At 50.4% G+C, this 12,860-nt stretch overlaps 1 protein-coding gene across 1 annotated transcript in view; it reads left to right on the top strand.

Moving 5' to 3' along the window:
* STIM2 (stromal interaction molecule 2) overlaps positions 1–12,860 on the top strand; it is a 512,550-nt gene that overhangs the window by 473,405 nt on the left and 26,285 nt on the right. Inside the window, exons 9-10 of the mRNA XM_078678367.1 lie at positions 2,497–2,597; positions 10,158–10,396. Of these exons, the coding sequence (XP_078534493.1) occupies positions 2,497–2,597; positions 10,158–10,396 (340 nt within the window). The remainder of the gene's footprint in view (positions 1–2,496; positions 2,598–10,157; positions 10,397–12,860) is intronic.

The raw sequence follows: 12,860 nt of genomic DNA, 5'->3' as shown, positions 1-12,860 counted from the left end.
TAATTCAAAAAATAAAATAAACACGACTTACCCATCGGTATGTGGGAGTCAAACCTCACCTCACCCGGCAACGGCTCGGAGAATGAGGCCCCGCTCTAAGCACAAAAAACATATATCAATATATAAGCCTAAATGACTCAGAGGGCTTAAATAGTGTCCTGAGTCAGAACCATGTTTTAAAGGGTTTGTGCATATATACAACTGGTTGTTAAATTGCCCACCAAGATCCAGAGTCCCATGGAGAGCAATGTGAGGCTGGTGAATTTAAGACTAATATAACAAAAACTAGACTGACTGAAAAGATCCTATGTGAAGACATATTCTTCATTAGTGACAATTGTCATATGGAAATGTACCGTGGTATGTCTAATCCACCATACAATTAAACGTTTTTGGGCTGTAAGAAACAACCATAGCCAATGTCTGCAACTAAGACTTCATTGCAATGTTTAGGCATATTGTAAGTCCTTACTCATCTGTAAATTCTAGTTCTTACAAAAGCAGGTCAAACTCTTCAAAGCTCAGTTGCTAAACAAGGCTCCTACACCGACGCATGCGCACCACGATGCGTGCAGATCGTGGTGCGCATGCGCGTTGTATCAGACGCTCTTAGATTAGCATCACCAATTGTAGAGCAGCTGTCGGTTATTATGAAAATTGCTCCAATCAGCGCAGGTATATAACCTCGCGCCTCGCCTCTCGTCGTCGCCTCCCCTTCGGCTTCGCATTCAGCCGAGAGGTACCGACGGAGAGGTAAGCAGGAGCGTCGCGCTGAGCTAAAATCGGTGTAGGAGCCTTGTTTAGCAACTGAGCTTTGAAGAGTTTGACCTGCTTTTGTAAGAACTAGAATTTACAGATGAGTAAGGACTTACAATATGCCTAAACATTGCAATGAAGTCTTAGTTGCAGACATTGGCTATGGTTGTTTCTTACAGCCCATAAACGTTTTATTTATTGACTGTTCTAATCGGGACTAGTCTTGCTGAGCCCCTTTTGGTCCTTAAGACATATTTAGTTTGCATAGTGTAATGAACACAAAATAGTTTTTGTCTTTTTCTGTTTCTTTTACAGGAGTGTATCCGCCTTCAAGATATTGGCACAAGGGGATACGGTAGGATGGTCAATATGACCACACGAGTAGTTTGACAGTCCTTTGAGGACTCTAGGTCTGTCTTCTTCACTTTATAAGAAAACATTAGCACGTTTTCATGCAGTAGCAACAGCTTATCCATAAGGCCCTGAAGAATGCCGGTGTAGTCACACCAGTTGGCAGAAACATGTTGGCCGCCTCTACAACATAGCTAAGCAACAGTGATTTTTTCACACTGTTCTACACCTGTTTTTAACCTGACGTCCTGGTGAATACTAATAAAAATTTTTTTTTGCCAGGAACGCCATTTTAACATCACTCACTCACTATTTTTGTTTGCACTGCACACGACCAGTACCATGTAGTGGCATGGACACTCTCACCGTTCGAACCAGAAGTGTGGGCTCTATGGCCAATTCATCCGGGCCTTGACGCACTACCCTGGTTCCAGTTGTCCTATATGACGAAGCTCCGCCAAGTGGGTGGTCGGATAGGATATCGACTACACAGCTAGTGTCATGTGACCACTTGGACTGATCTTGTGCAATCCAACAAGTGTGGTATCTTAGTAAGGATCTTACGGACTCAGCCTCCGGTCTTGCAGACCCTCCAATTTTTTCGTGTTATTTCGATGTTGTGTGAACACCAGATTGTGCTCTTGTCATATTTTGGTGCTGCACCTACATATGAACCTGCAGGGAAAAGGTACTTGGAAGCACCAACTTTTTAGTTTACTTCCCAGTCTAGGTATTCAACGTCCACATTTTATATTTGCTTAAGTCGCAATTGTTATATTGTTTGTCATAGAACGCTTTGCTCTTTGGCAGTATTAGCTGTTGGTTTGCAAATCTACACTTAGTAGTATCGTGTAAGATGAGATTTAGTGAGTTTGTCTCACTGCTTGGCAAGAAGTTGCTGGCCCTTAGCTAACATTTATCGCTCTCCTTACTGATCTCGGTTTCTCCCTTTTAGGGAATTTTAATGTACATGCCATGTATAAAATCGATCGTATCCCTCCATCACCTAAGTTTCTCCAGGTCAGAGGTGCTACAGAAGCATAAAGAGATTTGCAAGGCATGGGCAGAACCAAACAGGTTACCGGAGCATCACTTAGGAGGTAGTTTTATTGTATCAAATTCCCTTGTTCAAGTGTGGAATCTCCACTGACACTGTGTGTGATGTCAGGCAAGTCCAATTTAACCTCCGTCCCCTGAGAAGATTCCCTGTAACGGCCAAATGCATGAAACATTTGTCTGTTTACACCTAGTGCCATTTTTCATATAACGTGAAGTGTGATTTTAGAGATTTTTCCATATGCTTTGGATGAAAACTTTTAATTGCAGCAATTTGCATTATATTTTCGTAAGGTTTCTTTTTAATTTCACCCCACCCCCTTTTTTTGTCAGGCTGAAAAAATCAAAAAGAAGAGAAGCACAGTCTTTGGAACGTTACATGTAGCCCACAGCTCATCCCTGGATGAAGTGGACCAAAAGATTCTTGAAGCAAAGTAAGAAAATCAATAAATCTGGGGAATTGTAAGCTCGCTACACACCTGTGAGGGTCTCAACGCGCCGGGGGAGTGGGGGGTTGCGTTGGGGGGGTTGAGCTCCATTCAGTTTAAGAGCAAGGTCTTGAGTGTCTTCCTGAAGATGTTCAGTGTGGGGGCGTGTCTGATGTCAATCGGGAGTTCATGGAAGAAAAGTATTGGTTTGTGGCTCAAAAACTGCTAGCTTGTGTGGTGTTTGTATTAGCACCAATGTGGGATTCTCAAACCACCTAACAGCTGCAGCTAGGCGGAACACACATAGCACTCGCAAAGAGATCCTTACTGTCTATCAGTGTTGTAGTGCACGACCCTCAATGGTTCTTAGCTGCCAAAACCCCATACCAAAAGGAAATTACGTGAACACATCGGGAAGCTCTCTAGTTGTCAAGTTTTTCATTCCAGATAAACACAAGATCAAAATGTCATCAGAAAAAGACCATTCAGTTTAGACATGATTTATTCCACTGCATTGCAACTTGGAAGTCAAGAAAGAGCTCATCAGGTTTACTTTGTAGCAAAAGGATTTTCTTGATTCAAATTGACAAAACGCATTTATGTTTAAATTTGTTTTATTGGTTTCAAAGAAAAACACAGGCATTACATAGTGATGCAAAAGCCACCAAAGTGAGCAGTAAGCGTTCCGGGCAAACCTTTGGGGAAGGCTGACCATTGTACTCTCGGATGTCATAGGCCCCTGGGTGGCCGCAGGAAGCGACAGGTTATCATACAGCCTGTTTGTCAAGAACAACCATAGGAAAGAAAACCAAACGTACCCCACCCCCAAAACTCCCCCCTCCCCAACCAGTGTGTCGGGTTCTCAAAGTAAAGGTGTAAGCATGCGCAGCACTCAGCGCGGTCCCTCTGTGGGCCCAGGAGGGTCATTCTTGGCATCTGTCAGGCGTAGCAAACTGAGGTATCTGGGGCACAAGATTTCGTTGAATTCTTTAGAAAGGAGTGCAAGCAGCGGCTGCCAGACTGTTTGGAATGAAGTCGCTGATTGTGTAAGAGTGGCTTGGATACGTTCCATTCCCAGAGTGAACCAAAGTTTGTTCAGCCACCCCGTGTGAGTAGGTCGTGTGAGCATTTTATACAACACTGTGATAAGTCTCTTATCGGATTCTTTTGTTACCAGCCATTTTTCAAAACCAGTCATGTGTCTACCAACTAATGGGGCCTGTTCGGGATGTGTGAAACAGTGCCTGAGTTGGAAGTACTGAAAGAGCTGCAGCGAGAGGATATCATATCCCCGAGTCAGCTCTGAAAATGGAAGAAAGCCTTGTAAATCGAAGAGATGACCAACCGATCTACAGCTAGACCTCCGCTACTGTGGGAATGCGTGAGGATCAGTGCCCGGCGGGAACTTTGGGTTGTCCCAGAGAGGGGTGAGCGGGGAAGGGAAGGTTGTGAGGGCCCGTTTAACAGCAACCGTGTCCCATGCTCTCAGGATGGTGCGGGTAATAGGTGAGTTCTGAAGGTAACGTGGCCTGTGAGATCGATGTAAGAACGGTATTTTCTACAGAGACGTCTGGGTCATGGCCCTATCCTGAAAGAGCCATCTCTTCTCCGATTCTGGCCTATACCACTCTACCAAATAGCGCAGTTGTGCTGCCTGAAAATATTGTTGGAGATTAGGGATCCCCAGGCCTCCCTCGTCCATCTTTGTATATGCCAATTGTTTGTGTAAGCTTGGTCTCTTTCCCCCCATATAAAATGTTGGAGAGCTGATTGTAAGTTCGCGATAGTCCCGCGCGGTGGAGATACTGGAATAGTTTGAAAAATATACAAAATTTTGGGAAGGGCCGACATTTTCACCGTTGCAATCCTTCCTAGCAAGGAGAGCGGTTGTTTGGTCCAGCACGCCAGGTCTTTATGGATCTGCGATGCGAGGTTGGTGTAGTTGAGGGCAACTGTCTTCTCTGTGGACGGAGTAAGGGTGATTCCCAAATACGAAATTTGTAGCTGCATCATTAAACCCCCCGTACCTCGGTGTATCATAGGTAGAGCGTGCATTCTTGCCCAGCGGCAGAATCGGTGATTTCCCTCTATTCATCCGGAAGCCGGATACCTCTCCGAAGGATTCCTCTTCTTCCAGAAATATTGGTACAGAACTCTCTGGGTTATCAAGAGCTGCCAGGATGTCAGCATACAGGCCTATAGAGTGTGGTTTCCCGCCGAACGTTATGCCCCGTATGGTCGGGTTATCACGCACCTTCTGTGCCAGCGGTTTGACGTAAAGCACGAACAAGAGAGGGGAGAAGGGGCATCCCTGACGTGTACCGCGCTGAATTTCAAAGGGGCTCGATCGTAGGCCACCTAGGCGGACCCGCGCCTGGGGGGCGATGATAGCAACTCGCCACCCATGCTTGGGTCACCTACTCCAAAATGCGTCTGAACCTTCTGCAGGAAACCCCAATCGACTCGGTCAAACGCTTTTTCAGCGACAATTGTCAATAAGACCGAGTCTGATTGCTGAAAGTGGGCTTTATCGACCAGATGTAGGAATCGCTTAGTATTGTCGCTACATTGCCGACCCGGTACGAAGCCCGATTGGTCCGGCTCAATAATTCTAGGCAGACAGGATCCACGCCGCGCCGCCAGCATGCCCGTAAACAGCTTGAGATCTATGTTAAGCAAGGAAATGGGTCGGAATGCCGAGCACTGTGTTGCATCTTTGCCCGGTTTGGGCAGTACCACGATCTCCGCGTCGAGCATGTCCAATGGTATGGATCCCGGGCCTTGAAATGAGTTAAAAAGCCAAGTGAGTATCAGGGCGAGTAGCGAGCAGAATGTTTTATAAAGCCCGGCGGAGAAGCCGTTCGGGCCAGGCGATTTTAGAGGTTTGAGCCGGGATATTGCCGCTACTACCTCGTCAAGTCGGATAGGCGTGTCCAGTGCGTGTGCGCTCGCTGAGGTCAGCGCAGAGGTGGCAACACCTCTCAGATAGGCGTCAGCGTCCGCTTCCGGGGCTGTTTCGGCACTGTATAAGGAGGCGTAATAATTTAGAAACGCCTCCGCGATCTGCGCCTCATCCCGAATTTCGTCCCCTTTCCCGTCACGCAAGACCTGGATTTTCGAGCGCTGGACCTTTGCCCTCAGGGCACTGGCTAGGAGGTGACCAGTCTTGTTACCTCCTATGTAATAAGTATGGCGCAGGCAAAGGGCTGCATATTCGGCCCTATCAATGTCCAGTCCCGCCAATTGTACTCTAGCCGCCTTGAGTTGCATCCAGACCCTGGGAGCCCCAGTGCGACTGTGGACCCGCTCCAACTCTACGACTTGGGCCGTTAGGGTCTCACGTTTCACTTTACGGTCCTTGGACTCCGCCTCAGCTAGTGCACCACCGTCTTCAGGGCCCCCCACAGTGCTGACATTGGCGTCTCGGTACAATCGTTGGTTGCTAAGTACTCGGTGATGCACTTATGGAGTTGCCGAGCTATGTCTGCACGCTGCAGGAGGGGTTCTCTTAATCTCCACCCACCCGGGGGCCTCCCAACCCTGGGGACTCTGAGTGTAAGCTCCACTGCATCCTGATCAGAAATAGCCGCCTGGATGATGCACACGTCTACTACCCGGGCCTCCAACTCCGAAGAACCTTGAAAGTGGTCTAATCTAGCATAGGTGCGGTGTACATGGGAGTAGAAAGTGTATTGTGATGTGCCTGGGGGTGTAGCTCTCCACAAGTCCACCAACCCTCTTTGCTGCAGCCATTCTTTGCCTGACCCAGCGATAGCGCCAGCACTTCCATATCTATGCCCTGACCTGTTTTTATCAGTGTCCATTACTAAATTTAGGTCTCCCCTATCAGCAGAAGGGGGTCTGAGGAGCGTAGCGCTTCCGAGAGGGCGTTCGGTAGGAATGGCTCTTGCCCCGTGTTTGGTGTATACAAAGACCCCACCGTTATTTGCTGGCCCCCCACCAGAATACAGTGAGCTAGTAGTCTACCTTTGATCTCCCCCACCTTATCCTTGACTTGTCCTCGAAACTGGACACCAGAATCGCAACCCCTGCTTTTTTCTCCGGAGTGGAGGAGAAGAATTGGTGGGGAAATGCGCAGGACCTCATCCTATACCAGTCTTTCGAAAGCAAGTGAGTTTTTTGAAGCAAGCAGATCTCGGCCCCTGAGTTTTCAAGATAAGAAAGCACGCCCTCCGCTTAATGGGATTGTTTAAGCCTTTTACATTTAGAGTCAAAATTCTTAAGGTGGCATCTGTCATCCTGGGATCAATGGGTGGTATGTGCTAGGTGAAGCTAGTGACATTCTGCCTTGCCGCATGTGTGAGCTTTGCCCCGACCGACACACTGGTTCCCACCCTCCCTGCCCCGAAACCCCCCCTTCCCCTCCTACCTCAACCCCCCAGACCGCCCCTCTTCCTTCCTGAACCCCAACAAAGAACTCCTATCATCGCCCCTCCCAGCCCCCCCAACCCCAACATCCACTACCCGCCTCCCCCCCTCCCTAATCCCAACCAGGAACTCCCAAGTGTGAGTCATAGTCCCAGGCCTATCAAAACTCAGTTCAGGCCTGTGGTAATGTTACGTGGAGGAGTGTGTGGCAGCGGCGACCTCGTTGTCCCCCCCACCTGTCCCCCCCCCCAAGCCCCGCTTGGTCTCAGTGCAAAGAAGAACCCCCTGTCTTTGCTGCATCAGCTCGGCGCCGCTGTGTCCTTAGACACTTCCTGAATAGCCGATCCCTGTTCCTGTGCTATCGTAGCTGGGTCTGGTTTGAGGTTGGCCTTGGGCGAGCGTCTACCTCCCACTCGCTGCCAGCCATCTCGCGAGGTTCGCGGTGACTTCTCCTATGGGGGTCGCAAAGTGGCCTCCTCCGTCTGTGAGTCCTCGTCTAGGTCATGTCCAGTAAGACACATGTGTCTCGTAGAGATCTGAGCTGATGCAGGGCACCTTTCCATTTAAAGTTTAGTCTGAAGGGGTGACCCCAGTAATAAGGAAACCCATTTGTCGTGCAGGAATGTTGTGGCCACCCTGAAGGCCTTCCTATTCTGCAGGGTGATAGCCGATAGGTCTTGATACAGGGCCACTGGGTTGCCTTGATATTGGAGAGGTTGTTCCTGGCGAGCCGCTCTTAGGATTCTTTCTTTCAAGGGAAAATCAGGTAGGAAGGCCAGAATATCAGGTGGGGGAGCCGGTGCTCGGTGCGCCAGGCCCACCCTGTGCGCCCTGTCGATGCGGATTTCAAAGTCATCGGTTTCCCCCAAGATTTCCCGGAACATCCCTTGCAAAAAGAAAGCGACGCTGTTCCCCTCTGTTTTGGATGGAACGCCTCGGACCCTAATGTTGTTTCTCCGAGAGCGGTTCTCGAGGTCTTCCGCGTGCGCCTGAAGATCGACCTGTTGTTCACGGAGGCAGATGACTTCTTGCTGCAATTGTTCTACCTACCTCCTCACCCCTATTCTGTTCCGCATCCTCCATCGCCCACTCGTTCTATTCTGTTCCGCATCCTCCATCGCCCACTCGTTCTCCCAGAGCGTCCACATCACGGCACAGTTCACGGTGCTCTCCAGCCATGTCTTGCTTTTGTGTCTGGAAGTCTTCTCTCAAAGAGTTAAATAGAGTCTCCACGAACGGTTTCGTGATGGGGGCCCCTCCATCCTCCTGTCCTGTGGTTTCCTTCGTCGCAGTCGGAGACAGGGGTCCCTTATCTCCCTTAGGGGCGCTCTTGACCATCATGTCCGCTATTGTGCGTCCACCCCTGCGTCCCACATTGGCCATGATGCGCCAACCGCTCTAGTCCTGGATAGCCTCAAAATTGCGCCTGCTTGGGTGGGTCTGTGCTGAAGAATGTGCGGTCACTTGGTGCCCATGCACCAGGGGCCGAGGTCCGGGCCCCTGATTCGTCTTCGGTGTCACACCGGCCAGGTACCCTGTCTGTTGTTGCGCTCCAGGTATTATGAAGGGCAAGTGCTGCAGGTATCCGTCCTGAGTCCCACGTGCAGCGGGACAGTGCAGATCGAGCCTCACTTCCACAGAGTCCACCCGGGCCGGGTCCTGCGCAAACCCCGCTGTGTCCCACTTAGCTCAGTCACCACGCTGGAGAAGCACAGGTTAGCGCCGGACAGGCACCGCCTTTCGTTTCGTTCCAGGCCTCAATCTTGGGGCAGCGGCCCCCCTCGCCGGTAAGTACACACAGTCAGCCGCTCTGCTCTGCAGGCCGTACCCAGATATGTCCTCCCGGTCACGTTGGTTGCTCCACGCCCCTCCTTACCGGCTCCAGTTCTGCAGGCAGATTAGTCTTTGTAGGCCCAAAGGCCTGGCGCTCAATTTTTGCGCTGCTCAGGTGTGTGCCGTCTCCGCCACCGGCCGGTCTCACCTCAGCCCGCCTCACCGGTAGTGTATCGCCACCCCTTGTCTCCCCGCTGGCACCTGACCTCTGCTTTCAGCGTGAGTGGTCCTCGGTGTCTAACCTCACCGGCCCCCGCGCTGCTGATTATGGCTCCGGCAGGCTGGCATGCTTCCTCTGGGTGTAGGCCCAAGGCCTGGGCCCCGAATTTCGCGCTCCGGAGGGCGGAGCCGCCTCTGTCCGCTAGTGCATGCTCCGCCGCACTCCCCGCTCATCAAGCGCTGCAGCCGCGCTCTGCTCACCGGCTCTTGTCTGCGACTCCAGCTGGCACCCTCACGGCAGCCGTTCTCGCAGTGGGCCATCTTGGCTGAGGCTCGGCGCTGATCACTTCTTGGTCCCGGTCGCCATTACGCTCCGGCGCCGGGCTGGGCCCCGCTCCACAAGGTAAGAGTGTCGCGTGGGGGTGACAACGCCGTCTCTCTCCGCCAAAAAAGTACGGGCACCAGTTGTCCCGTTGCTGCCAGGCGCCGTTCACTCCAACTTGGGGGGTTTAAATGCTATTTGAGGGTCACAATGGGGATTCGGGCCGGGGAGCCTCACAACCTAGCGTCTACTCAGGCCGCCATCTTAGCCACGCCCCCGACAAAACGCATTTAAAAGAACATCAAGTGCTGTAATTGTTTAATGAAAAATTAATAAAAATGTGTTAAAAAATAAATAAATAAAGAACATCTCGACCCTGCCAGCCAGCACCTTTCACTCAGTGCGTTACTTAACCAGGGCTCAATCCATTATTGTGTAGTCTAGGACTCAATGTCGAAATCCCTGGCTAATGTATCCCATCAACTCTGTAGGCCCCTGTTCACATTCATGTAGTCTTAGTCGAGTTTAGCTTGGAAAAGCAGGGAAGGATTTGAGCAAAGTCCTCTTCGCTCAACAAGCACTGGATTTCACACTGCAACCACAAACACGCTTCTCACCTGTATATCCTGCACGTTAACCTGATGCTGGAAAGTCTCGAGATGCCCGTAATGCAGCACAGTAAGTACTGAAATCATATCTACTAGTTTCAGGTGTGAGGCAAGGGGCTGTGTTCAACTTTCTTGTCCTAAAAACTGCGTCTTTGCTGGTGGAGTGCTGTACTCCAATGTGCCGTGTGTTCTTTTAGCTAACCATTGTGGGATTGTTCTGCTTTGCAAGTTTACTGAACTGTGGTTCTTTTCTAGGAAAGCCATGTCGGAGCTGACCTCGTGTTTGCGGGAGCGTCTGTATCGATGGCAGCAGATTGAAAAGATGTGCGGGTTCCAGATCGTGCACAACTCTGGTTTACCCAACCTGACGTCGACTCTCTATTCCGAGCACAGCTGGGTGGTGATGCCTCGGGTCTCGATCCCGCCCTACCCTATCGCAGGCGGCGTGGATGACTTGGACGAAGACACGCCTCCAATCATTTCCCCGTTCCCCGGTATGTGATGGACTGTCCTACGACGCACATAAGAACCTTTCTTCATCAAATCTTTGTGTAATTTGGAACTGTTTTTTAGCATGGTCTTGGACTGCCGGCCACCTCCCCCCTTGAACACTGACCGAATTACCCAACTCAACCAGTCAACACATGGGGGTCTTTGGAAGTCAAGGGGGGGGGGGTACGGGCCCCCCCCCCCCTGGCCGTATTTATTAAAATATAAAACAAATCAAAAATTTTAATCAAATAAACATTTCTGATAATTATTAAAATGCACACTTTTCAGAATATTAGATTGACATCCGTTTCGACATGGTATGATGGGCTAACCTTAACAAATAGCTAATACAGCGTGTCTCCTAACGTAATCTAATCATCCTGAAAATTAAACTGCATTCTAATATTTCCATACTTTTTAATAACTTTTTAATAACTTTAATAAAGGCCTACGGCAAGGTCGCCAACCGGTGTCAGATCCTTTTACAGCTGCGCTCTCGCGTTGAAGATGCGCATGCGCAACCCAGGGCACGTTACACCCACGTGCGCTCCCCGAACTCCATTTAACCATAACAGGAGGGCCCAGACACTCGCGCACCTTAATGACGTCATAGTGTTGTGAGGGGTGGCTACCAGCCTGAGGAAAGCGTAGACTCCCTCCCCCGCACCCTTTAAATTAATGGAGACCATCTCCTGCCCCTGAAGTTCTGAGAGAGACCATATGGCCCCTCCCGCGGGCGGCCCCTTTCGTGAATGGGTCCGCCCCCCCCGTAAGGACCTTAAAATGCTGCTCACCGATTAATGACCTTACCGCCAGACACACATAATAAATACGACAATGCTATTCTAAAGGAAAAAAGGCCTAAGGATAAAATTGTTAACACACAGCAAAGCATAACATCTACATATACAATTACTCCTGTAAGCGGGAAAAAAGGGGCCTAAGGAAAGAATTGGTTAAAATCACGGCACTGCACCAACGTTTAAATTCTGTACTTCCTTCCAGTAAACAGGAAATTCCAGGCCCACTGGATCAAGACCCCCTTACATCTATGTTCTGGCACATTGACAAAACCTGATACTCACCATTTGCCAAGCCCCAAGGTCTGCTAAAAAGGGATGGAGGGTGGGGAAAATTAAACGGCCCCACGGTGGGGCGAGGAGCGAGCCTGGGGAGCGCGGGCACAAAGAGGCCGCTTCCCGCGCTCCCCAGGCTCTTAACCCCTTCGCCGCCGCGACCCCGCCCCCTCGCCCCGGAAGCACACCAGTACTTCCGGGGCGAGGGGGCGGGGAACGCGGCCCCGAAGGGGACGGGTTGCGGGAGGGGCCGGGCCCCGCCATGCTTGCGTGGGGGCCTATTGGCCCCCCCTTGTATCATGGTCTTGGACTGCCGGCCACCTCCCCCCTTGAACACTGACCGAATTACCCAACTCAACCAGTCAACACATGGGGGTCTTTGGAAGTCAAGGGGGGGGGGTACGGGCCCCCCCCCCCCTGGCCGTATTTATTAAAATATAAAACAAATCAAAAATTTTAATCAAATAAACATTTCTGATAATTATTAAAATGCACACTTTTCAGAATATTAGATTGACATCCGTTTCGACATGGTATGATGGGCTAACCTTAACAAATAGCTAATACAGCGTGTCTCCTAACGTAATCTAATCATCCTGAAAATTAAACTGCATTCTAATATTTCCATACTTTTTAATAACTTTTTAATAACTTTAATAAAGGCCTACGGCAAGGTCGCCAACCGGTGTCAGATCCTTTTACAGCTGCGCTCTCGCGTTGAAGATGCGCATGCGCAACCCAGGGCACGTTACACCCACGTGCGCTCCCCGAACTCCATTTAACCATAACAGGAGGGCCCAGACACTCGCGCACCTTAATGACGTCATAGTGTTGTGAGGGGTGGCTACCAGCCTGAGGAAAGCGTAGACTCCCTCCCCCGCACCCTTTAAATTAATGGAGACCATCTCCTGCCCCTGAAGTTCTGAGAGAGACCATATGGCCCCTCCCGCGGGCGGCCCCTTTCGTGAATGGGTCCGCCCCCCCCGTAAGGACCTTAAAATGCTGCTCACCGATTAATGACCTTACCGCCACAGGCCAGGTAGTTAACCGACTATCTGGCCCCCCCCCAGAACTCCCCCCTTCTAGAAAGGTCATACCCTTCCTGCAAAAACCTCCACCCATGCCAGGATGTTTCTTATAAAAAGGGCATTCCCCTCCTCCGTTAAGTGCACCCCATCCCGCAGGTAGAAGTGTTCCCCCCAAATGCAACCGTGAGGGATGGTCTGTAAGACCGGAGTCCTAAATAACCTGTCCAGCTTGTTGTTGACCCTCTTTAACGAGCTGTTCAACGCGCTGACTGAGTTTCCCCCCCTCCATTGCATCCTTGGTATCAGTTGTGACCATACTACAACACTACCTGGTAACCGCTTTGCTAGCCAACCCGCTGTAG

Source organism: Lissotriton helveticus, chromosome 2_2, assembly GCF_964261635.1.
Source record: "Lissotriton helveticus chromosome 2_2, aLisHel1.1, whole genome shotgun sequence".
In the NCBI taxonomy this organism is placed as follows: Eukaryota; Metazoa; Chordata; class Amphibia; order Caudata; family Salamandridae; genus Lissotriton; species Lissotriton helveticus.
The sequence above is the reverse complement of the archived record's forward strand: the minus strand, read 5'-3'. Positions and strand labels throughout refer to the sequence as shown.